The sequence below is a fragment of the Rhopalosiphum padi genome, chromosome 4 (assembly GCF_020882245.1).
Source record: "Rhopalosiphum padi isolate XX-2018 chromosome 4, ASM2088224v1, whole genome shotgun sequence".
Taxonomy (NCBI): domain Eukaryota; kingdom Metazoa; phylum Arthropoda; class Insecta; order Hemiptera; family Aphididae; genus Rhopalosiphum; species Rhopalosiphum padi.
The window spans coordinates 4,556,739-4,583,569 of NC_083600.1; the positions used below are offsets into that span (position 1 = coordinate 4,556,739).

Here is a 26,831-nt window from a genome sequence, read left to right on the forward strand (position 1 = left end):
TCTACTTTTTAGTATGTACCATTAAATACTTAAATAAGAATTAACAATTTAAAATCATTTTTAATTTTTCACTTTTTGCTTATACATCAGTATAGTATTTCACGATAGTATTATTATTAATTTTTATTAATTACCTACCTATTTTTTTTTTATAAAAAACTTGAAAGTATAGACATTGGCAGTACAATGTTTAATCAATTTATTTTGTCGCAATTATGCATTATATGATTTATTTAAATATAAAAAATATCTAATGTATACCTATTTTGAATAAAAATAGTAATATTATAGCAAGCTATGTAATAATATTTAAATAATGGCTCCACTAATAATTGATTTTGATAAAGTCTGTCGATTATGTCTTCGTGACGATGACGGAAATAGTAAAATGGTATCAATATTTGAAAAACCAATTCTTGAAGAGACCATAAAAGATTGTGTGCAAATCGAGGTAAAATATCTGTTAATTACAAATTTGGTGTTATAACTAAGTAGGTATGTTTTTTAATTTATATAATATCCTCAGGTGTTATTAAATACTGATGAACCAACTAATATATGTACTAGTTGCATATTGAGTTTGGATTCTTGGGTCAAATTCAAATTACTATGTGACAATACCAATGCATTCTTACAGCAATACAGACAGGATAAGAATGATTCTGACCTAGTGGTAATTACATTTAAATTAACCTTAAAAATAGTTGTATCTATTCATTTTAAGTTAATCGTTAACTTTATGAAAAACTGTATAGAATTATTGCTCGGATAAATTACTTGAATATTTAATATTATTTATTTAAAAATAATAATATTTAATTCCACTTCCAGCAGCTTAGATTACTAACTATTACCTGTTAATATTTTGTGACTAAATAATATATACCATTTAATGGCTTTGAAATTATTTTAAACTTACAGTAAATTCTATATATGTTTTTCAGAAATAATATTAACAGTTATGAAATCTAAATAACTTTAGCCACTCCTAAAAAAATATAATTGCTTGCGTTTATGTAATTACACATTTATTAATAAATTTATATTGGCTTTTAGTTCAATTCCGACATAACAAACTTAGGACCAATGGGATTTACACCATCTCAAATGTCAGACTTGAGCATCAGTTTTTTTGAAAGTGATTCTTTATGGAACGGTTTATCACAACCCTGGAATGAAAGTGATCCTATATGTACTGATTCGCCTGTTCCAAAGTATATGAAAAAAGTACAGCCACCTGAAGATTTAACTAATGACACCATATCTGGTAAAGAATGTTTAGATTTAGCCTTGAGTGTATTAAGCAAAAAAGACACTAATTTTACCTATACCAAAGCTAATTGGTGGAATCCCAAAGCTATTTCTATGAAAAAAATACTAAAAGAAAATGAAAAACCTATTTTAAAAAATGGAATTTCAAAATCAATGACTAGATATAATCGATATCAGCGTAAAACGTATTCCTGTAACGTATGTTTGGAAACTTTTACAAAATTCAACGATCTCATTATACATGACTCAAAAGTGCACATTGACATGCCCAAGAACTTTAGTTGCAAAAATTGTGGTAAATTGTTTTTATCTGAAGAACGTTTGGAGATACATGAGAATGTTCATAGAGAAAAATCCTTTGTGTGCCAAATATGTCAAAAGAAGTTTACTCAACAAAAGACTCTTGATATACATTTGAATGTTCATATTGGTTTATACCCTTGTCAGAAATGTGACTTTAAAGCTCAGACAATGTATAATTTAAAAATTCATGAAAATACTCATTCAAAAGTTAAAGAGCATTGTTGTCAAGAGTGTAAAAAGGAGTTTTCAACAGTATCATCATTGCGTAGACACAATCGTCTTGTTCATCAAAAATTAGTTTGGTTCCGTTGTGATAAATGTGATTACTCCACAAGCCAACCATCAAATATGAAGTATAATTAATGTTCATGATAAATTATTTTTATTTATTTATTTTATATTATACATATTTAATATTTTTAGGTATCACAAGTCTAGTCATGATCCACAAAATTGTGTTTGTGATCATTGTGGTGCACGTTTCAAAAATCGAGATCTGTTTAAGGTACATTTAAAAACACACGAAGAAGCTAAGTTGAGTTGCGCTCATTGCGGGAAACTTTTTAAAAAGAAGTCACACCTCAAGGAACATTTGAGCAGTTGCTATGTATTAGGGCCTAGCTTAAAGAAATATAAATGTGATGTGTGTGAAAAATGCTTCATGAGAATCAAGACTTTGCGTATTCACAAAAATAAATGTCATCCAATTGTTATTGACATTTAATTAAAATAAAATTTGTTTCTTCTTTTTCCATCTGAAATTACAATTATCATAAATAATTGTTTTATATACCTACATTTACATTTTAATTAATTTATAATAATTTTGCTCTGACTACCTACTCAATGTCAAGTGATTTTTAATTGTTTTACAATAACATTTAATACCATATAGTATATTAACGATTTTATTACTATTCTATAAATATTTTAAGAAGAATTGGTGTGTATAATATATAGTTAGGGAAGAAAAAATGATAATGAAAAGAAAAATTAGATAATTATTTTAAATAATATATGAGTAGAATATTGTTTTATACATCTTTATACTGTATTTATAAATTGTAATTTTTTTCTTAAAAATACTACAGTAAATAATGCATTGTTAGATTTTAGTTTTAAGGGCCAATCTTGAAACTAAAACATTATTGAATTTTAAAAAAAATAACTTTTTTTTACTTATAAATTTTAAAAATAAGAAATATTCAAATACATTCGTGTACTAAATATTTCGAACTATTTAATAATTAAATTAGATTAATATTATAACAGGTTTTAAATTTTATACCATAAAATATATATATCTCTCAATATACTTAATATATGATAACGATAAACATTATTATTTAATCATAATGAAAATGATTTTATAATACATATTATTATAAAATCAATAATTATAGGAGAAGAAAGACAAAAGTACAACTAAATAGTTTTAAGTATTTAAATGTATTTATATATATTATGAAACAGGCATTAACCTACTATCAATACAATTAAAATTAAAAATAATTTCTTAGCTGTTAGTTAAAAAAAATAAAATAAAATTCAAAAAAATGGTACTTATAAGTTAAAATAGTTTCTATAGATAAAAAAAAAAAAAACATTTTTGCTCGTGCACTTCTGTTAGTTTTCATGTAATTCAAAATAATTAAATGGTCATTATTTTCTATGTGCAATATAATTTATAGAATAGATTATATTATGCTATAAGCTTCTTTGCACTGCGATTTCAACAGCTTCATTGATTGATTCAAACACAGGCACTCGTTCTCGTGATGCCAAATCCGCTAGATAAATCCGTCCGCGGTTATAGTCGTTGATTGCCGTTTGTGTTAACTAAAAAAAAAACAACTTTCATTAATTAGTATTGGTACTAGCATTTATGTGTTTTTATTATTATTATTATTATTTAGATAATAATTGTATACCTTTTCACCACGAATTGTGCAATTATCTTTACTGAGATTCTGTATACATAACACCATTCTGTACCTTTTAGCTATACAATATGCTGCCTGCAATTATAATTACAAAATTCTAATAATTATTTATTGTTGGGTAAAATTAAAATATTGGAATTTACTAGTGTCATGGTTGCCAAAGATCTTGAATTGTTTGGAATTACAAATAATAAAGTACGTGCATCTAATAATACTGATAGATCTGTTTTGGATGCTGCATGATATGTTAAATTAGATTTTCTACAGACAAAAAATAGTGTACTAATTATCAAGCTGACAACAAAATATTTAAAGATATAGGTACTTGATCACGGGAATAGCGATGTCTTCTCTCCACCGAATATCATCACCGCTTTCTCCAGCTAGATAAATATCGGTCGTCTTTGAAGATCTTGTTGTTTCAACACTCTCCTGTGACAAGTAAAACGGTCTGCCTAGATTTAAACGATACGAGTGCCCTTTAAAAATGTTTAAATGGTTATTACATAGTCTTTTTTTTTTAACATTTGAATAGCCAAACATGTGTGATGCATAGGCGCATAGGCGTGTGCACAGGACGTGTTGGACGTTCCCAGGCACGTCTTGTGGTATTTCATGGACCGAAGTGGCCAATGACTCAATCAAATTGCCCATATTAATCGCAATCAATATACCTTAATTACCAAAATCAATTTTAGATTATATTTTTAAAGCAAATTTGAAAAATTAGGAAAATTCACTGTGTGTACTCTATTGTTGAAGTATAACATAGTTTAACATATACACTTGTAGTGGCTAATATTATATATTAAAAATTGTTATGAGTTAATTGTAACTGTATGTCTACTGAAAAATCAATATTGTTCAATATTTTACTTTTGATTGTTGATAATATTATTCATTTATTTATCATTTTTATTGTATTTTAACTTTAATGTTAACCCACCATAACTTCTCTTTCGGAAATGATATGTGGTAATATTATGTAACTTGTATCTTTCTATTATATATTTATATATGTATATTGAAAGCACATAAGGTTTAGAAAAAGCCAATAAGTCTAATAACTATATAACTTAATAGGCCGATAATAATTATGAGCACTACCTACTCTTGGAATCTGCGCACGCCTATATAATATGCTATAGCTATTATAAATTAATAAGTTATAATTATTCACCATCACCGATGTCGAATCCATTCCTGTGATTATTTTTGTCTGGTAACTGTAGAAATTTAGAAACAATAGCGTAAAATTGGTTGAACGTAAAATAAACTTGGTGGTTACTTTCAACATCTGTAAGAACACAGGCATACATTAATAAAAGTGCTCAACGTAAAGAGTAACAATTTTTTTCGAATGGTTAGTTTGGGAAATGTTTAACTTTCGAACAATTAATTTGTTGTGACTAGAGCTGTAACCATGAATATTTTTTTTTTAAATTTTCAGTAACATTAAACATTTTCAACGACTGAAATTTTTTTTGTTTTTGTACAAGAGTTAGGTACATGAATAGGTAGTGGTAGATATGCCATAGTCACGTTTCCAATACTTTGTCAGTTCGTCATACGCTCATATGTAATAATAGTACCTATTAAAAATTTGTATTTAGTTTTTAACTTACTGTAATAATTATACTTTATTATATAATATAATATAATATGTGTAAGATATTATGTAGGTATGTAATGCAAGAATGAAAATTGTATTTAACAATTCATGTACCTATCTAACAAAGATTTAATTATAATTCTATATTCTATTTTTTTTCAATTTATAACATTTTTAAATAATAAAATATATTAAACAGTTAGTATTTTTGTTTTATAAGTTAATAAGTAAGTCGGTATATTTTTTTTAAATAAATGTATAATTAACTAATAGTTTACTGTCTAAAATTTCAAAAAAATAAATAATTGCAAAATCTATATGAAAAAAAAATTTCAAAAATTTTAAGAACATTAAAATTTGTTACAACTAGTTGAAAACTATACAGCTCTAGTTGTAACTCGTATAATGGACAAGATAAAAAAATAAAATGTCAATTAGTTTCGTTATGTATACCTTTGGTATCACGGTGTTCGGATGTCAGATTTAGTACATCGTTTTCGGACAGATTCTGATTGGCCAACAGTCGGATAGCCCTTGTCACCTGAATAATAATAATAAAAAACACACACACATGCCGTCAGTCGATAACTATAAGTGCGTCGACGTCAATCGTTAATCATTATTCGAGTCCTACCCACAACATACATGGGAAATGTTAATCTCCCCCGGCGTATCGACGTTGAACTTGTTAAATGCATCACGGATCTTGCTGAAATGAAACGAGACGCACTATATTATAATAAATGTTGTTTCATTGTAATAGAATTTTTTTTAATACGTTAATATTCAAGTTGTTTCGAATAAAAAATAAATCAAATTTATACAAAGGTTATCTTATAAGTTATAAGTAAATTTTAATACCTAATTTGATAAAGTTTAAACTTGATAAAGAAAACATGAATGAAGAAGTTATTTTTGACTCTACAAATAATTAAAATAACTTTCATTTTTTTATCTATAGCTTTGGTAAGTGCTATATTGTGTATGAATATCGTATATATTTAATTCTCACCGATACGTAGTGTCGTCTTCGCTGGTATCGTTGATTTGACGGTTTTTGTCTTTCAGAATCTTGAATCCATAAATAAAACAGCAAAATAATAAATGTAAAATTATATATTAAAAAAAGACACGTCTCGCCAGTCTCGGCATTTATATTTGTTTATATACAGATGGACTGTGGATTAAAGGTTTAAATTTTGAAAGGTCTCATTTTTAAACATAAATAAAAAGTGAAAAATGTAGGTACTCTTAGTATATTCTATTCCATACTATTTTAACTTTTCAAATTTTTCTGCTCATTGAGACTTTGAGGGAGGGGGAGAATTTTGGGATCAGACTAACATTTTACCTATTTAGTTAACTAAAAACAAATTAAATTTGCTGATGACCTAAAATTATTTCTTATTATAAAGACCACTATTGATATATATATATATTTAACAAGGATTTATGTTTTTATAAAAACTGTAGATAATATATAATATATAATAAAATTAATTAATTAATTAAAAGACAGATAAGTGGGTACCTACTGCTATGCTGTACATTAGGTATTGAGTGAGTAACTATTATATATAGGTATATTAAAATTTAATTCAACGATATATCAATGCATGTATACAAAAATTATTCTGAGCGGAAACCGTTTACCAGCCTATATCACCAAGTGATATATTTTTTTCGATATAGCTTTTAGTAATTTATTTTACTTTTAGTATTATATTAGAAGGTTGATAAAATTGTTTCCAAAAATATATTATTATCCACTTCTAAGTCCTTTTGTGTTAATAATTATTATATTAAATACCTGAATGACATTGTTCAATGCTTCCGGTATGTTATCAAATACCAGCGTTCCCTGGTTAGCAGCGATTTTGTGCAGCATCATCAGGGCTTCACGAATGTCCTCTGCTTCACAGTAAGAGATGGGCTCGCCGGCAATCACCGACCCGGCAACTGCGTCTTGCGGATGAATGACCAGCACCAAGTTCTTGTGGTTAGCGGCGAAATTGGCTGTCTCTATATCGCTGACCACGTTCCTGGTCTGGCTGTCGATCACGTAGAACAGTATCGCCGCACTCTCCTTGGCCGCGTGTTCTATTTCGATTAGATCTTGGCTCCAATGATCCACTTGCTATAAAACACACGGAACGCAATATTAAATGTGGTAACCTATTATGTTTAAATTTAATTTTGATAAGACAATATTTCCGTCAACATGTTTATTTCAAAAGACCTATTTAATTTATAGGTACTTATAAATTATAATATTATTTGCACGATTTTTTATTTATGATTATGACGTTGGAACGCGGTAATACGTGTCAGATAGTATAAATAGTATAATATTATAATAGTTTGTCAATTGTTCATGTGCATAAAAAAGGGGAAACACGTATATTTTGTAATAAATAAATACTGTATAGTGCATACAGTATATATACAGTAAGTACTAAGTATGTTATAATGTTATATATACCAGAAATGTCATTCGAATGATAAATAATATAGATTTACAAATTTACAATAATTCATACATTTACGTAATTACCTATACTTTCATAAATTGTGTGCATTTATGCCTACTGTTATGAAATTATATGATAAATGTTTGCCAATTGTCATAAAATAATAATATATTCTTAAATATAAGTTAGATTAATTAGCTATAACTGCATGATACCTACCTTAAAATGTATTATATAAAATGTGAATATTATGCCCTATAGAGACAAATTCCATTGCAAGTTACCTAATGTTATACCTACTCCAGTATCTGTATATTATGTTGGTGATATATTAATTTAATTGCTTTTTGCAAAATACTATCACGCGTATAACTTAATTGTTTATTTTACATGCATATACCTATACACGCATTTTTCATGACTAATCTAACTAAACAAACGCATTGTACGTTAAATAATTAAAATTCATTGTTAAAACCTTTTTTGTTTCTTACAATAAATTTAAGTTTAATAAATATTATTTTTTTCTTAAAAATTAATCGGATCTATACCACAAGCAGTCAAAATTTTAACAATATTTATGTTTTTGTGATGGAAAACAAATTTTACTGCGCAACCAATGATTATATTCTTTATCGTTTGAAACAAGTGCTTTTTATAATTGAATCCTTGGTCGATGATTTTATATTAGGTGATACAGACAACAAGTATAGACCTTGATAGAATATTGTCCTAAAAACTTTGAGATACAAGTATATAACCGTAAGCATGCTACAAGTACGTTTAAATCATACGCTTGACATTACGCCATATTTAGAAAGGAACAAATCGTGCGAGTTAATTTATATAAAGCTAACCTTAAACGCAACATATGAAATATTATTAATACCACGACATATACGGAAAAATGAAAAACCTAATTTTTACCAAAACGCGTTTTAATAATGGGTGTATTTCGATTTAATTTCTGCAGAAAAGAATTAATGCGTAATATTTTATATTGATAAACATTAAAAAAAAAAAATAACAACAGAAATATTATATAATAATGCGTGCAAAATAACTTCCGTTCAAATTACGTATAACAATTCGTATATGATTATATTTACAGTATAATATTACATATGGATACCAACCGGATTGTAAAATGATACACCGGCATCTTGCAGGTACGGTATGGCCAAGTCTTTGCGCCACGTAGTTGGATTGCAGGAGCCGCCCAGGAACACGTCGTAGCTATTAAGACTTCCTATATTAACGGAGGATATTAATGGTAACAGGATCAGGAATAAGAATATGCATATGGTTGTCACCGGCAGACGTAGCTTAATATTATAGTAATCGGACATTATACTTTGATTTGGCTTACTCGAGTTTTTTTTTTATTCCTCTGATGTGTTTCTCTTGATCTTTTTCTAACAGCCGTGAAAACTGCACAGATCTTGGTATTCTGCGGAAGAAAGGTTTATATACTGTTAAAAAAGGGTAGTATATCATTATTATAGCGACGATCACTAATATAAATGAAACGTAGTGTACAGCACATATGTGAAATTCCTATCATTATTTTAAAAAACAAGGATAGAAACAATAAAACTATTTTCATTTGCAAAGAATAACCTTCTCAATGATAAATTAACATTCATTCAAACAATAGTAAAAAGAGATGCAATGATATTGTGATTAACTACAATAGTATTAGTTGTGTTGGTAAATACATTTTTTCAATACCGTATCAATAAGCTTATTATCAATACATAATACTCAAAGGCATGTTAAAATACAGAATTTTTTGCGTAATAAATATAACCAAATAGATTTTGGATGTCTATATAATATAGGTACATCATCATTCATCATTATTCTTTTTATTTTTTTGTGTATCAGTGCATGTAAATAATTATTTTATGTGTTATTTAATAGTGGAAATTATTGTATTCTTAACTCTTAAGGAATTTCGGTGGCGGGGACCATATAAATAGTACAATTATTTACATATATTTTTAATATTACATTCAGTGCTGGTCTGTTGAACAATTGAACGAAGTATAACTGGGACTAAAATTGACTCATTTCTAAACTGCAGTTAACAGTCGTAGATATTGCTGAATTTAGATAGTACCTTGTACCTTCATTAAATAACACTTCTCATTAGTAAATTAGGAGATGTTAGTTTGCATTTTTTATATAAGTTGACAGTTGACGTATGGTGTATTCTCCATCCAAAACCATAATATTCTCCAATTAAATTAATAGTAGTTATTGGCAGGCGAGTTGATATTTCAATACTCATTGCCTTGGGGTTCAAATTATTCTTACCACGTCGATGTATATATTATAAATAATAGTAATATGTTTACATTGTGTGTTTATTATAAGAACTATATATTATTAAGGATAAACATATTGCCCAGAATAGAAAATGATGTAACCCTTTTAAGTACACGTGACGCGTCATAAATTAAAATAAATAATTATAATGATTTACTACATAATTTTTCGTTAGTTGCGTAGTTAAACGTACACACGCTATAATTTATAATATAAAATATCATATTATTAAATATCCTAGTTATATCCTAGTTGTTGTAGAGTACAATAAATTGCGATAGAAAATAACCACTACACCATAAATAAAGTTGGTTTGGAAAATATATTTTAATAGATGACCAAATAGAGACAATTTTCTCGGGAATATAAAAATAATAATATAATATATATATATATATATAGGTTCATTATAATATAGAAAAATTAGAATCAATTTCAGTGTTGTATATATCAATATATCATACAGCGATATTGTACCACTTTTCAAAAGAATACACTAACATATTAATTTATGGGAATTTGTCCAACTTTACAGAAAAATTATTTTGTGAGTATATCACCATTATAAATAAACGTGAGTACATCTAAATTTTAAAACGTACAACTATAATAGTAACTGGTAATTATATAAGCACAATAATAATTATTATATCTTAGTGAAAAGTATTATTATAAAATTACTATTTTTAATTATAATAACATATTTACGTTGTAGTCGCAGTTTATTTTACCTATCATCAAATAAAAAAATTAATACAATCGAAAAACAAAAGCATATGATAGTGAATTTTTTTTTATCGGTTTTGCATTATAAATTTATTAATTATTATTATCCAACATAGGCAACTCTATTTATAAAATGTATATTTAAGATCATGATGCATTTTGACGAATAATATAAGATAGTTTTTATACAATGTTTTAATTACATCATTAACATTAAATAATATAATATAATTACATGAAACGTATTATTATCTGTGAGAGAGTATATTTTATATCAAAGAAGATGATAATTTAAAAAATAATTGTAACTACAACCAGATAACGCACTATTTAATAAAGTTTAAATAAGCATCATGCCATCATGTATATGGATTCCACCAAATTTTTAATTGATTTTTAATAGATATATATGTAGGTACTACGTACTATTAATAATACTTATATTTAATATTGTAGTATATTATATTAAGATGATGCTACACTAGCTACTCCCAAAATATATATATTTATGTATTATATACATTAAATATTATGAATTTTTATATTTTAATGAACTGTTATACTTTTTATATACAAAATGATATAATTATTTAAGCAAGTATTCATTCTTTAAAGGACTAATATAATGTATAAGTCAGATATTGGTATTATAAGGATGCTACACATGCATGTGTTGTCTCTGCTTATAAACATACAAAATGGCAAATTTGTTTTCAGTAGAACCTATTTTGTGTTGTTAACTTTAACATTAGAGTGAATTGACAGATTAAAAACTTTAGGTTTTACATTAACTATTATTTGTTGTTGGATTTTACGATGTTTTAATTTTTAAGCAAGTTATGAACATTTTTAATTTTAATATTATAAATACTAATTATTCACTTTAAAATTAAAATATAGTAAAAAAACCAACGAGAGAAAACAGATAATATTTATACCTTTAAGTTTGATAAAAGGTCAATTCGCTCTAATATTAAAGTTAACAAAACAAAGTCTGTTCTACTGAAAGTAAATTTACATATATAGTTTATAAGACGGAAACAATGACGGAAATCATGCGGATGTAGCATCCTTATAAGACTAATATTTGACTTATATTATATTATATAGGTCCTTTAAAGAATGGATACTCGAAAAAATAATTATCTCATCTAGTATATAAAAAGTACAATAGTTCGTTAAAATACAAAGATTTATAATATTTAATGTACATAATACATAAATAGATATATTTTTAATTTTAGTATATTTATTTATAATAATTATTGAAAACAATGCTGACGTCTCATATTTTTTTTTAAAATGTATACAACAATTATGTTTTTAGACAATTTTTTTATTTTTTTTATTTTTTGAATGAGAACACATGTTTAATTTAATTTCATATTTCAAAGTAAAAATAATTTTCTGAGAATTTTGAAGTATAAAAATCGAAATTTCAACGAGTAGTTTATTAGTTATACTTATAACTGTTATAACTTATAAGTAAAGATAAAAAATATTCTGCTTTGGAATATGAAATAAAGAATGTATATTGCCATTCAACAAAAAAAAATAGAAATTTAATAAGTTTAACGATAAAAAATAGTAAAAAAACATATTATTTTGCCATGATGATAATAATAATAATAATAATAGGTACTTATCGAGGTAATGTGTTTTTTGATAATATAATCACTTAAACTAACCCATTATAGATGTTCAAAATTATTTCCTAGGTTCTTAATATTTAGAAAATGTTAAACTGGCAATTGTTGTATCTTTTGTATATACAAACGTACGTTTGTATATTAATAGACAATTTTACACTAAATAATCATTCAATTTAATTCAGGTACTTAAGTACTTTTAGTATTAAAAAGTAAATATTGATCTATCAATAAATTTAATGGTAAGATTATAATCTAGAACTCAACGTCGTTTTTTTATATTTTAATTTTATATAGCAAGTTATAAATATTTTAAAATTATATATTTTTTGTAATGTATTACGCATTTGGTATAATAAAAACCTGATAGGCTTTTAAGGTACATACGATTCTCAAGAAAAATATAAAATATAATTATATTTCATTTTATTAAGATTGGTTTTAGAATTTAAAGCACTTATCACTTATCAATATTATTAATTATAACTGTTTTTAATTTCAAGAAGGTGTATGCAACACTATACACGTATATATATATATATATAGGTATAGAGAATAATTAATAAACATTGGTGTCACATATAGTTAAACACATTTAACTATGATAACATTGATTATAATGATTATTATTATTATTATTCTATATGGCTATACATGAATTTTTATATTATATGACTGAATATCGAAAATAATTTTATTTCTATTGTAAACATGCAGCAAATATTTAAGATAGAAACAATATTGGATATAGGTACCCCTCAAATAATATGTAATATTGTAAATCGTAATAGCTACACAAACAATAGAAACACTGTAATAAGCCAAACTAAAATCTCTGCTTATTATTTACCCTCTATCCAAGCCGTTTTTGAGTTTCTTAGCTAACAAGCAAAATTCGCCAAATGTCATGTACACCGACGAACTTCTATTGGCACATTTCATCACACACTGCATCATTTCAGCGACTATTTGAAAACGGGTAAAATTATAAAAATGTATTGGAGTTGTACTCAAATAAGGGAAAGTGTTGTTGCAAAATAATTACCTTGGGCCGAGGTCAGGTACAATCCTAGGTCGTTGAACAGCGCTTGAACTCTGTGGGCCGGTGCGTTCGTGTTTTGGGAGCCCACACGCGAGTTCCATGCCGAACACAATTCTCTACAAGACAGAAAAAAATATATAAATATTAGTATAAATATCATATTGTTTAATTAGGTAAAAATAAGGAAAAATAATCCGGAATCGCCGTAGCGTTTGATTTTAATTAATAATTATTATTTTTTATTTACGACTTTGTATTACATTCGAGTGCGTACAGGAAGAAACCATGTTGACGCTACTAAATCGAACTACGCACAGAGCAATATTTCGTAGATTGTGTACAATACATAGAAGTATTGTACCTCCTATGATAGGATTATAAAATCATCACATTATAACAATGAGCAGATTAGATATGCGCGTGTGAGGAATTTTTTATACAATCGAATTAACAATATCAGTCGGTCGAATTACACTAATACAGTGTGTGTATAGAATATAATCCCAACATAATCTAACTACATTCCAGTACACCCGGTGTTAGGCGAAAAAACGGTGACAACAGATAAGTTTGGCAATACAAGTATTTTTTTTTATTTATCTTTTATAATCTATTCCGTAAAAGTACTATGTTTGGAACAGAATTGTCAGTTTTTAGAATATTATTGACTACATTGTAATTATTATCAATTGATTAAAGATTCTATACCTACATACATTTTGAAATAAGATCGTGCTTATATTTCAACTAATATCTTAAATTAAGATTTTTATTTTAAATAAATAAAAAAGTAGTATATTTAACATATTATATGCCTTGTGAAACGATATAAATACTAACTTAACAAATATTTTTATAACAAAAATACATATTAAATTAATGTTTGGTATTCGTGTATAGTTTTTGTCGTTAAGACAAAATGTATGTACATTATTAAAACTATAAAAATTATAGTATTTTTTTTTTAATTAAGATATATTATTTTTATGTATACGAAGCAACAATTTAATTATTTTTATTATGTTTTATAATTATTAAGACTACCGCCATATTTTTCTATATAATATTAAATTATGTGAATTATATTAAATGTTTTTGTATGATTAACTAAGTTTTTATTGCCAAAAAATATTAAAACTATGTTATGTATACATACTGTATTACTGCCAATGCTACAAAAATAATAGTATTCTTCAATATCCATGAATTATCTATCTATTAGTTAAATTAAACTGTAAAAAAACTTATATTAAGTAAAATACTGTTTGGAATTTTTTTTTCTATTTTACATTTTGATTCAAGTTAAACAGTTACAACATAAAATAAGTTCTTAATGAAAACAAAGTATATGCCTTAAGATTCGCATTTTAAAGGTAAATTGGAACACCCATAAAAAAATAATATAAAATCAGCCATGTAAGTTCAAACAGTACTTAATACTTATAAATATTTATAAATCAAGATCATACTTTTGCACTAAAATCCGCTTTCACGATTGAAGATACAGTAAGTTAAAATTAAAAATTTGTCTAAGTTACGCACTTCTACGACATATATTAATATACGTAAATATTTATCGTAGTCACTTACCAATAATTAGCTTTGTCTATAATTATAAGAAAGGAGAAAATAGATAATTATATTATTATTTAAAAGGTATTGTTTTGCCGATTTGCACAGATGATGACTTTAAGGTAGATACAATACGAACATAAGAAAACACAAATGACGCTATCTGTACAGTAAAAAAAATTTTTACCGGGGATTCAGTTAATACGTAAAATATAAAAACAGTAGGTAACTTAATAAAATTAAAAGTATTCATAAGAAAAAATAAGTTTTTAGTACTACAGGAAACTCTTCTTATCATATACAAGTTTAAGAATTTCAAAACATGATTCCTATAAATATATACTTAAAAATTCTATAAATTAGAATTTAAATAAATGTATTATTATTAAAAGAAACGTTTCACCTTGTATATGTTATACGACTTTAATATAGTTAAATGTTTAATCAATTATAATTTATAATATATAGGTACCAGTTATATGGCAACTTGTTTTAACTATTGCACAAATATAACGTATAAAATTCAATTTCCTGCTATTGTCATTTGTTTAAAACCTGTGCATAATATTATATAGTATTTTATCAAGTCAATCTACTACAGATTCTTATAATACAATAATATGTGTTTGCATATAATTAATTTATTTAACATTTTATAGGCGGAATTCAAATGCAAAATTATCATTTTTATTATATTTTGTTTTGTTTTACAAATACAAAATATTAAAATAATACGAAAAAAAACATAATATTTGTGTAGTGTATAATACTAAAAATACAATCAACATTTTTAAATATATGTATATAAAAATATAAGATAACATAGAAATGGTTAAAATATTTTGAATCATCAGAAAGATTACATCGCATATGATATGATAGAAGAATAATTAATCACTCACGTCTTCATTTATTTGTTTGTTTCATTTCAATAGATAAATTGACTATACCTCCTGTTTTCATTTTGAGTGCGTATTTTTATATTTGTGTACAATTACACACAGACATACGTATAACAAACAGTCACGCATCTATGTATAGCTAGCTTAGAAAACAGGATATTTTTTAAGCCATAAATATGTTTCATGTATGATTATTGTGCCAAAGAGGTCCCACTTTCTTCAAGCATTCTCACTAAATCGAAAATTTTAAATTAAAAATAAAAATAGGCACTAGGCAGATGAAAACTTTTTGGAATTTATTAATTTAGCAGAGCTGGTTTAAATAGTTCATCAATTTTAGGTATTCGTCTTACAAGGAGTGTTATGAAAATAGATACTTATTTTAGCATATCTCGTTTGACTACACTGAGTGGGCCGTTTGGGAAAATAAATAAATGATTTAGGAGGTTAAATATCAATATAATATATTCATATACCAACAAAATAATAATTCAAATCAAATGAATATAATTTAAAAATAAAATATAATCCGTAACATTGTATTTTAAATTTTAATATTATAATCAAAAATCAACGGTATATATTATAATGTAGGTAGTATCTAGAATCTAGATATAAATAAAATATATGTAATCAACGATCCTAATATAATTTATTATACTCGTATAACACATTGTAGGCGCCATATATAACTTATAAAATAAATTAACCAAAAATTTAAGTTATTTATTAATTTTTAGTAAAAATTCTATGGTTAGAATTATTTCTCCATTTTCGTACCGTACCTACTAAAAATGTTATTGTTTGTTTATTAGTCCACAATGTATAAATTTATATAATTTATGAATTCACCAACTTTTGAACGATTTAATTTTGGTTACTTTACAAAGTAAATGTCTAGTCTAAGATTTAAGATGTAAGTATTCGGAGATGGTGGTTCGAATAGTCGTGTCGTGATGTCCCATAGTGATGGTTGGATATAGATATAGGTACTAGGTTATAGTGTTAAAACAATGTACTTGAAAGTATGTCGGGATGCCGCAGGTACTAAAAAAACAAAAATAACCTATTCACTCTTAACATTTTACTTTTTTTAAAAGATTATAATCGATATATTTTCAAATTATTACACTCAGTAATAAAACACCACATTCAAAAAATAAGTTTTAAGTTTCTCTAAATTTTTCCGTTTACATTTCTGCAATAAAATAAATTAAAGTATTAAATTAGAACTATTAACTTAAAAACAATAAAATTATAGTTGCCAATTGTTATGAAAAATACGAAAATGTAGAAATATATTGATACTACCTAATGGTTTATTAAAGAATTATAAACATCTTTACACTTGCCGGGATGCAAAAAATCATCACCATGACACAATTTTAAAAGGTCAACTACCGAACTCATGGCAAAATATCAAAATTAAGGCATACCTAACAATAAGATTCATATCAGTATCGTCTTAATTATGCAACTATAATAGGTAGATACTTATATAGTTATATTAAGAATAACGACTGTAGATAAGTATTATAGTATTATAATAAAATTATTAATTTAAAATTAACATTACAATTTTAATAGTTGTATTTATTACAAGATTGGTAATAATAATTATCATAGTTATTGTGTTAATTAATACATGAAATAGAGTAGTATCCAACAGAAGTTTTTCTACATTATACTAATAACTATAATAAGATAATAATAGTGTATACATTTTATTAAGATAATGTCAGCACACTATTTGCTTTCTCGTCGCTCTGACCCACTCGCAATATACCAATTTACGTTTAAATCTAATATTAGAACGAGTTTTATTTTTTCAGTACTATACTTCGTGGTATTACATATAAAAAAAGATGAACATTTTTGATTTTCAGTGTGCGATGTCGTTTGCTAACCAAACATACAAAATCACTAACTTATTATATTTATAGGAATATGTAGCGGAGTTAGTTCATAGTTTTTCTTATTGTGCACTACAATAAGAAGCCAATTCGACCAAATTATATTGCATTTGATGACGAAGTGAGCCAACAATCAACTCGGCATGCCCAATTTTTTCTTTTTACAAATTGTTTACTTGAAGTTCACTATTAATTACTAATTTCCTATTTATATGAAACTAATTTATTTAATAATATATTTTTTAGTTTTATATATAATATATACATAAATCTAAAATGTAGCAACTAAATAATTTTACTATGAATATTGTTATAGTAAATAGTAATAATAATAATATTTCTTTAAAATTATAATTATTATAAGTATTTATTTTTAGAAATGTCACGTTTCGTACATTTAAAAAAAATACAATAATTTTATATATACATAGATTTCTGAAAAATAACATATTATTCATTAGTCAATGAAACAATGACCTCTTATGCCCGAGTGCGACGGACTGGACGGACAATGGATGAATGTTCCGCATTATAAGCGAAATCCAGCGAAAGGAACGCCCATTGTTTCCGAGAAGGACAGGGCTATTGGCCAAGACATTAAACATATTTTATAATAATATATTAAACTATATTTTACAAAAAATTAAGACGAAAACACACTGTCAGATGTATGGAAATTTGAATAGCACATGCCTCATATTATAATTATAATACTTGGAACGTGAAGGCCAGTGGGCAGTGATGTAATTATTTCAAGTCTAAAAACTTGTGGACATTTTGATGGTAAACAAAAATAATAATAATTTCAATTTTCTTATGGTACTTAAAAAATTTTGCCTGTTCATTAATAAAATTGTCTTTTATAATTGACTGAATTTTTACAAACGCACGTAAAAAAAAATAAAAAAATAATTTTTAAAACAATTGTATTTAAATTAATTTTTTCGTATTATATGTGTTAATGGCTTAAGATCCGTTGAATCCATTAAATCTTATGATTGTCCAAAAATATACCAGTAGTGATAAATAAAAATTAGTCTTATAATAATCAGTTTATGTTTAAAATACCTAATCATTTTGGTATTTTATTAAATTTAATAACGTTATTTTGTATTATTTATTTTTGTACTAAAATTATAATATGATAAGCAACACGTGCACTTTACTTATAAGTACCCTTAATTGTGCGTCAATAAACATATCATTATTACTATTATATTAATTATCATAAATCCAGTCTAATGAGACTAAATGAGATCCAACCACCTTACCCACCCGTTCTATCCACTACCATGGCAGATATCAACAAATTCATTTTAAGTTCTTTGAGGAATTTAAGTGACTTTAATTCGCTTTTAATCTATTTTTTAACCCTAGTCATTTCAAGTATATTAATAATAATACTCATCAAAAATACATACACAAAAAACAAATTTATATCACAAGCTGTAACTAATACTATGCCTAATGAAAAGGTTTCTTATTCGTGTATTAGGTACTCATGTCCAAAATCTTTTACTTATCACCTGCCGAACTTATAAGTTCGTGTATATTTTTGCATTTAGGAACATTTAAATTTCAATATATTATAATCGTCATATCAAAGCTATTATACGTATAATAATGTAACGGACCTAATCAAAACCAATATTAAAAAGTTATAATAAAAGTAAGCGATATTATATAAAAAATTATTGATAAATAAAAAAAAAGCTAACAACTAAAATCTATAAAAATTAACAAAATCATTAGAAAAATACCTAATTTTTTACATTATATTACATGTTAAATGATGCAGATTTTTATTTCAAGGATGTTCTGTCACACATAGCTATAAAATTGATATTTATTTATACAGTGAACATGACTTTGGCTAGTATACTATTAATATTTTCTATAAGTCCATCGTGAACGCTTTCAACAGTCTTCCAAAATTAATCTGGTATTTGGCAATTATATTGGACCTTGAATAATCCGACAAATAATACAACTCTTTTCATATAAAATCATTGCATTCAATAACATTATAAACTATATGATGAAAACATTAATTATAATAAAATCATATAAATTAATACAAACACAGTTTAAAATGTAAATCTTAACAAAAACGATCATTCGTATTATAGCGTTATAATATGCAGACTCTAAGCAGTTAAAAGAATACATATAGGTAGTATTCTGTGTATGTATATAGGTTTACATATTATTATATTGCATTATTTTTTAATATTAATAAAAAAAAATTGAAATAAACCAATTGCTTATTACTTATTAGTTATTAGTTTATTACCTAATAATAAGCCATCTACTCACCTGTGCATTTAAAAATTATCGGAAACCAAAGGAAGACGAAATCACACACATTTATATAATATATATTAAATAATAAATATATTTAAAGAATTTGCAAGAGTTTTTATCATATACTTTAAATTACTAGGTTATGCGGCAAATAATATGTAAAACACACATATTTTGTCATACTTGCTGGAATAATTTTTATTTTTTGCTGTCGGCGAATGAAAAAATGTTATAATAAACGAGTCACATTGGTTATGTATACGTGAACATTTATTTTTAATTTACTTTTTACTATTGATATTTTAATTGGTTGTTATCGAACTATAAATTAACTATTATTATTGTTGTGTTCTTCGAATTATCATCATTAAACACAATGATTTATAAATAATTACGAAAAACAAAAAAAGTTAGTCACATGACATGTGTTTAATATCAACTCTGGCCCATCAATATCGTAGTGGTTACCGCAGAGATGTATACATATCACGAATCGCAATACTATAGCACACCGCGGTTGTAAACAGTCCGAATCACTGTAATAATATGCAGATTAAAATAGACCAGTTATACTGACTGATCTAGAGATGCAAGTAGAGAACCGGTTGTCTAGTGGTAGGGGGCAGTGAATACATAATTAAAATGTGTAAATATCAACAAAATAAGAAAAAATAATATATTTCACGCTAAAATATAGTAATACACACGAGCGTTTATGTATACGGCATTATAATATAATATCAAAAAGGAAACGACAACATCGCCGTAAAGTTATTTGGTCCAGGATCGCCTACGGATCGGCTTCGGTCGTGGGATTAGGGGGGCCGGACTGAGGAGTCACACAATATATCGGGTGGTAGGCAGAGACAAATAGCACATAATAATATGTACAGACTGGTCCATTAAAATACCATTATCAACACCAATTTTCAATAAATTAAAAATAAATAAATATTTTTCTACAATTTGAAAGTAGATATAATTCATTATACAACATAATATTATATAAGATTAAACTATTTTATCAGATATTATTACAAGCATAATACCAAATGATAAATATTGAAAGAACATATTTTTTATATTTAAAAGCATTTAAAGCCTAGGCAAGTCGTTAATGGCTTAAATGATTTAAAACTAAAAAAAATGATTAATTATTTGACAATAATGTTTAGAAGTATTTTACTGCTGAATATTGAAAAAAAATATGTCATTAAAAAAAATACAATATTATGAGTATTTAAAATGGGATAAAAAGAAATTTTTATAAATCACAAAAAAATGTTGTAAAAAATCAGTTAAATATATCACTCTGTATATATTTTATTATTTATTCATGTATATTATAATAGTACACACACAAAATACTATGCCTACACACGCAGGACACGTGGGCAGAGTATTTCTGGTAGGGCATGCACGCACCTTCGCGTGGGTTAGACCGAACGCCGTCGAATAGAACGAAGAGGAACCCACCTGATGATTATGATTTGTTTTTTTTACGCCGATAGACACGTTGGAACCGAAGACGGCACCTTTGGTCTGTAGGCAGCGGTTATTTTAGATGGTTAACCCACTCGTATTTTAATAAACTAGAAAATAGAAACTTCAATTTTACTCCAGCGGTCACTTTTTTAATCTATTGTCTCGTATACAATTTTACTTTACACAAATTATTAATAATTATATTGATATTGGAAAATGTAAACATACATAAAATATTCGAATTGAGATATTCACGACTACATTATATACATTATACATTTGTAAAATTGTAACAAATCTATCTAATCATTATTATTTTCATAAAACAATTTGATGTAATAATATTTAAAACATTTAGTTTTTCTATACAACGTCTAAAGGCTATATTAACAAATTATTGATAATGACATAATAAAAATGCTGATATTTGTTTAAGGTTTTAGAAATTTATTTTAAACGCATACATTTGATTAAGCGCATTCTGACATAGTGGTTTATTTAATAACTATACTTGTCATATTCGTTCATTTAAAAAAACAAAAAGTAAATAATAAATATTATGTTCCGGTAATAGCAATTACTAATCATTATGAATGACGGACTTTGATGCAGATGTAGGCTACCCCCTAGTACCTGGATACACATTATGTTTACATCATGACATCATTGCTTTAAATACCGAGTGGTAAGCGTATGGTTTTATTGAAAGTTCAGATGTTTAATATATTCAAAATGACGTCAGTCATGATACATCAAAATGAGCTAATGCAATTTACACACAGATATAATTATTACGCACTGAATTATAGCGTTAATTAACCATCTCTGAGGGTTCTCAATTGTTTTTATTTTGCGGGAGTGAATAATACGTTTGATAAACTTTAAAATAGAAAAATGTGTTATCTATTTAAAATATTTAAGTAACATTTTTTACTGTTCCGAAGTCAATATTAAATAAAGTAACGAATTTCTTTCAGATATTTTCATTTTCTTTTTCAGGTGCACAGGAGAGATTGGTGTGAAAAAGTAATACACTCTGTATACAACTGTATTTTGGCCAGTCTGGCGAGTTTCAATCGCTCGAAACTTGCGTAAATGTGCTACAACTGATGTCAGAGCGAATTAAAAATAGGCATTTGTATGTGTGTGTTGTTTGCCTTGGAAAGCATCTGCTAGTTATTTTTTTTTTTTAACGTTTCTTAACTGATACGGATGGCTGTTTGGTTCAAAATAATATAGCCGACATGTCGATCTTATGCGAATGCGTGACTGACATTATAAAACTAATAAAAAATAAGACCTTTATGTAAAATAAGAACAATAATGATCAATACTTACTATTGAAAAAAATTCATTTGAGTATAATAATAGTATAATAAAATGATATAATTGTTTTGCGGGTCATCTCGCTAATTGCTCTCCTGAACTAAGTGCGCTTCATATATACATGACGCGACACAGCAAATTAAAGTCATTAAAGTTATTGCATATTACATGTAACTAGCGTCGTTAATTATGTTTAGTCAAGTATGCATTCACACCATAGGTACCCACTATAATTATTTAAGTCAAATTAATACGAAGTTCTAAATATAGAGGCTAAATATTCTACTAGTATTATTTTGTATACGTACAATTATTAAAGTTATTTTCTAATAGAAATTACAATATTTTAGACTATGCAAATAATTAAATAATATCCTATGTAAGAAAAACTAGACAATCGTTACAGCAGCTGCTTAACAATGTATCTATATATTCTGCGTTAAGACGAAATAAGCAGCCTGCAGGTATACTAATAATCACTTGTAAGTATTCATATTATAATATGTCTTGTATTATTCATGCACAGAATGATTGTATTAAAATATTATAGTTCAAATTTTTAAACAGTTAAATACGTAAGTAACCAATATAATATTACACATATTTAATAACTGATCAATCGTGTTGAGGTGTACGGATATTGCGGAAACGCATAAAAGAAAAACACTGGAAAATGCAAGAAGTCGAATACCTTAACCAAAGAGTTTAACGTATAATAAAACATAATAGCTATCGAACGAAGACTCCAAGTCAATAATTAATTCATTTAGGAAACGGATGACACCTGCAGTAGCATCACAATTATAGTCGTCAGAGTGGTCTTTATTTTTATTGTACTATTTTACCAACAATATATACCATTTTCGTAACAACGTACATTGAGGTAGTTATGACTAACGTTATTATTTCAGAAAGATTTTAGTTGTTAAACATTCTCACAAGCCTTCGCGAATTCGTTAAGCTTTGTTGTATTAATCCGGATTCCTACGGCGAAAATCTATTCAGCTCTTGTTGGCTTGGTATCGTATCGTGGGAACAGTGCAGCTCGTCAGTCGTCAAACATCATCGGTACATCGTGACGCCGGGTCAAAGGTATTGTCGCGTGGCTCGGCTACAGCCTACTGTTACGAATAAAGACAGCTTTAGGTTACTGTAACTCCAGTACAGTAGTGCCAAACCTACATATCAGGCTCTGATTTCCCCCTCCTGTCGTAAATATTTGGGTTAGTTTCTAGTTAATCAGGTGATAATTAGTGTTGTTTAATTAAAAGTAGATACTTATAATGTATTATATTAGTAGTTAGTACTAAATAGTTATATTTTTATCACAACTTGTGTTTCTTTTAGAGGTGCGATATTATGTTATTTTATTATATCAATCATTCATATCTCATAGTAAATTCTCATTGAAAGATTAAATTAGTAAAAACAAATTTAATTAATAAAAAAGATTAAGCTATTACATTAAATTTGGAAAAAAATACTTAACAGTTAATACCTCTGTTATTTCTCTCATATTTTATAGATAGAAATTGATGACCACAAGCAGATCAAATATAATATTCAATATTCACGAGTACTATAGATTTTTACCTGAAGAAAGTAAGACTTGAATAGTTATGGTAAAATTAATCTGTCCAATTAGGTAATAAAACAATTTTATTTATCTTTTAGTATCTGATTTAAGTGAAAATCTCGTTATGATTGTGAAAACATTTTAGCACAGTGTATTAATTTTTTCTTTAAAAACGGATTATCGCAACCACTGTCGAATAAGGTACCTATTAAAATATTTACTGGCCGATTTCCGCGTGCGAAAAGTGTACCTGTAAACTCTGGACGATCTCTTGGCGGTGATTGAATGTTGCCGGGACGGCTGCCACGCGCCAGCGGTCACCATCATCACGTCCCTTTCGGTTACGGCCGAGCAACTCCTTCTCGCTGGCTGCACCGCACGCCACCTCACGCCTGGCTGTTGTAGCAGGACGGCCGTCGTCGACCTCCGCCGCCGCTGATGTTGTTTTTGTAATTGGTGGTCGTCGCTGTCCATAGAATGTTTGAGTCGCGATCACTGACGCGTCTCGCTGCGAACCATCGCCGTAGTGGACGCAACAACCGTAGAAGCAGCAATAACAACAACTACGATAAGACTGTTGTCACCGCCTCCGCTGAATGGGCGCGATTCGAACAGCCGATAAAACCCGCCACCGCGGTCACAACTGCCGCCGCGGTCACCGTCAAAGCGGTTACGCTGAAACGTCGTCGATATAAGATACCTAGGTATAATAAATACGGTTGACGAAACACGTGCGGTCCTGGTATAGTGGTTTTTCCTATTTTGATCACGATGGCAGCGTGGAAAAAAGCGTTTGTTGCGGTTACCGGTAATCGATCATAATGTTATAATAGATATAAATGATTTCTCGAACGACATTATTTAATTTTTATTATATATTTGACCTTATGCGATGGTTGTATCGCAATGTCCGCTGACTGCGTTGATTCCGATGCCGCGTGACACGATAGACCTAACCTCGCGAACGTTTGCATCAGTACTCCGTAGTCCGTATAAGCACACGGTGTAGCGTACCGTTCATTACTCTGTTTCTTATTATGAATGTTATTACTTATTATATGAGCGTAGTTTGTGACGGTCGGTGTACTGCGGCAAGTATTGGATGGTGGTGGTAGAGAACGTAGAAACGCAGCAGGTAGTGGTGGTGATGTCCACGTGAGGAAACCCGCACCGCAACGATAAAATCGCGATAAAATAATATAAATTATAAGCAACTCGATTAAGAATACCATGAAAACTGTTTGCCTTTACGTTGGATCGGCCCGAAACAAATGAGTATCAAAGTATTTGGGCAAACCTGTCCGGAAATAATAGATAAAAACGAATCAAACGATATTGTAGGCTTCGTATTTCGTAATAAATTAATGATAAGTCCTATTTCCATCGTTCAAAAGCAATAATAAATAATAATAATAATCAATGGGTCATATTAGTTTGGAATAGGAAATATTATGGATGTTACTAAAATATTTTTGAGTAAATACCCGATACAGTGATACATTTTTAAATGTAAATATTATTTTTTTTTCAATATCATTACGTTTTTGATATTCATTATATTATATGTTTAACCGTTAAAATATACGTAGCATTTACCGTGACCCCATTGAATATTGAGCCGGATTTTGATTTTAAAAATTAACAAGTACCAGCAAAACCTAGTTAGGTATTAATTCTGAGTTTTTGTTTTAATTAAACTTTAATATAAGTACACGTATATATTATACATCGTATTTCTTATATTCTATTTTATTCTTTTACTCAAATTTCTATTATGAAAACCGCATACAATAGTATATTTTATCAAAATGTATTGTTAATTACTTAATAATATTACATTATCACAAGGTAAAAACGATATCCCAAAATTTTGTTTCTACAAATTCTATAATATATGAGATTTCACACTATTTGTATTCGTAACACTTGCTGGATCTGTTGGTACGATTTTGATTTTCGTTTTATAGAAATTTATAAAAATAATATAGAAAATAATTTGTTCAAAATCTAAACACAGGGGAATTCCCTCATTGAGAGCGTTTTTTTACACCATCTTGTATGTTATAAATAAACTATCAGCATAACTTTTTTAAAAGGAATATTTATACTCATACATTTCAACATACACATTTAAAATTGTCTTTAAATGGGAAATCTATTGTTATATTTGGTATTGAAAATTAAACGTCAATATAAATGTAAATTTATTTAAAAACATTTAAAAAAATCCCCCCCACCCACCATCACAAGAATTGTATTCAAAACGCAATTACGCCAGTAGAGGAGGTACCTATATGGCTATATCCGTCGAAAAGGTATATGAACTGCAATTGTTGGTGTTGTTTCTCGATGTTACCAGCATAATAATTTACATATTGTTTACAGATTTATAAGGGGTCACATG

The 26,831-nt window shown here is 27.1% G+C and overlaps 2 protein-coding genes across 2 annotated transcripts; one reads left to right on the plus strand and one right to left on the minus strand.

The window, feature by feature from the left end:
• The first annotated feature begins 4 nt into the window (after window positions 1-4).
• On the plus strand, window positions 5-2,612 carry LOC132928244 (zinc finger protein OZF-like). Its single transcript, XM_060992783.1, has 4 exons — window positions 5-451; window positions 527-673; window positions 1,057-1,928; window positions 1,999-2,612. Exons 1-4 carry the CDS (start codon window positions 317-319, stop codon window positions 2,297-2,299), a joined length of 1,455 nt encoding a protein of 484 aa, XP_060848766.1. The 5' UTR covers window positions 5-316; the 3' UTR covers window positions 2,300-2,612.
• A 393-nt stretch (window positions 2,613-3,005) lies between these two features.
• LOC132928243 (uncharacterized) lies at window positions 3,006-26,831 on the minus strand. The gene is given in 15 exon segments (XM_060992781.1): window positions 3,006-3,414; window positions 3,507-3,593; window positions 3,662-3,779; window positions 3,844-3,997; window positions 4,699-4,815; window positions 5,584-5,671; window positions 5,776-5,839; window positions 6,143-6,201; window positions 6,941-7,267; window positions 8,738-8,850; window positions 8,971-8,983; window positions 8,985-9,051; window positions 13,158-13,272; window positions 13,353-13,465; window positions 24,678-26,831. Coding segments are annotated over 15 exon segments (1,791 nt in total). The 5' UTR covers window positions 24,902-26,831; the 3' UTR covers window positions 3,006-3,282.

What these genes read in the sequence shown, in the direction of transcription:
- LOC132928244 (XM_060992783.1), top strand. Translation starts at nt 317, where the DNA reads ATGGCTCCACTAATAATTGATTTTGATAAAGTCTGTCGATTATGTCTT. An exon ending in AGAATGATTCTGACCTAGTG is followed by an intron (nt 674 to 1,056) that starts GTAATTACATTT and finishes ATTGGCTTTTAG; the next exon opens with TTCAATTCCGACATAACAAA. An exon ending in AGCCAACCATCAAATATGAA is followed by an intron (nt 1,929 to 1,998) that starts GTATAATTAATG and finishes TAATATTTTTAG; the next exon opens with GTATCACAAGTCTAGTCATG.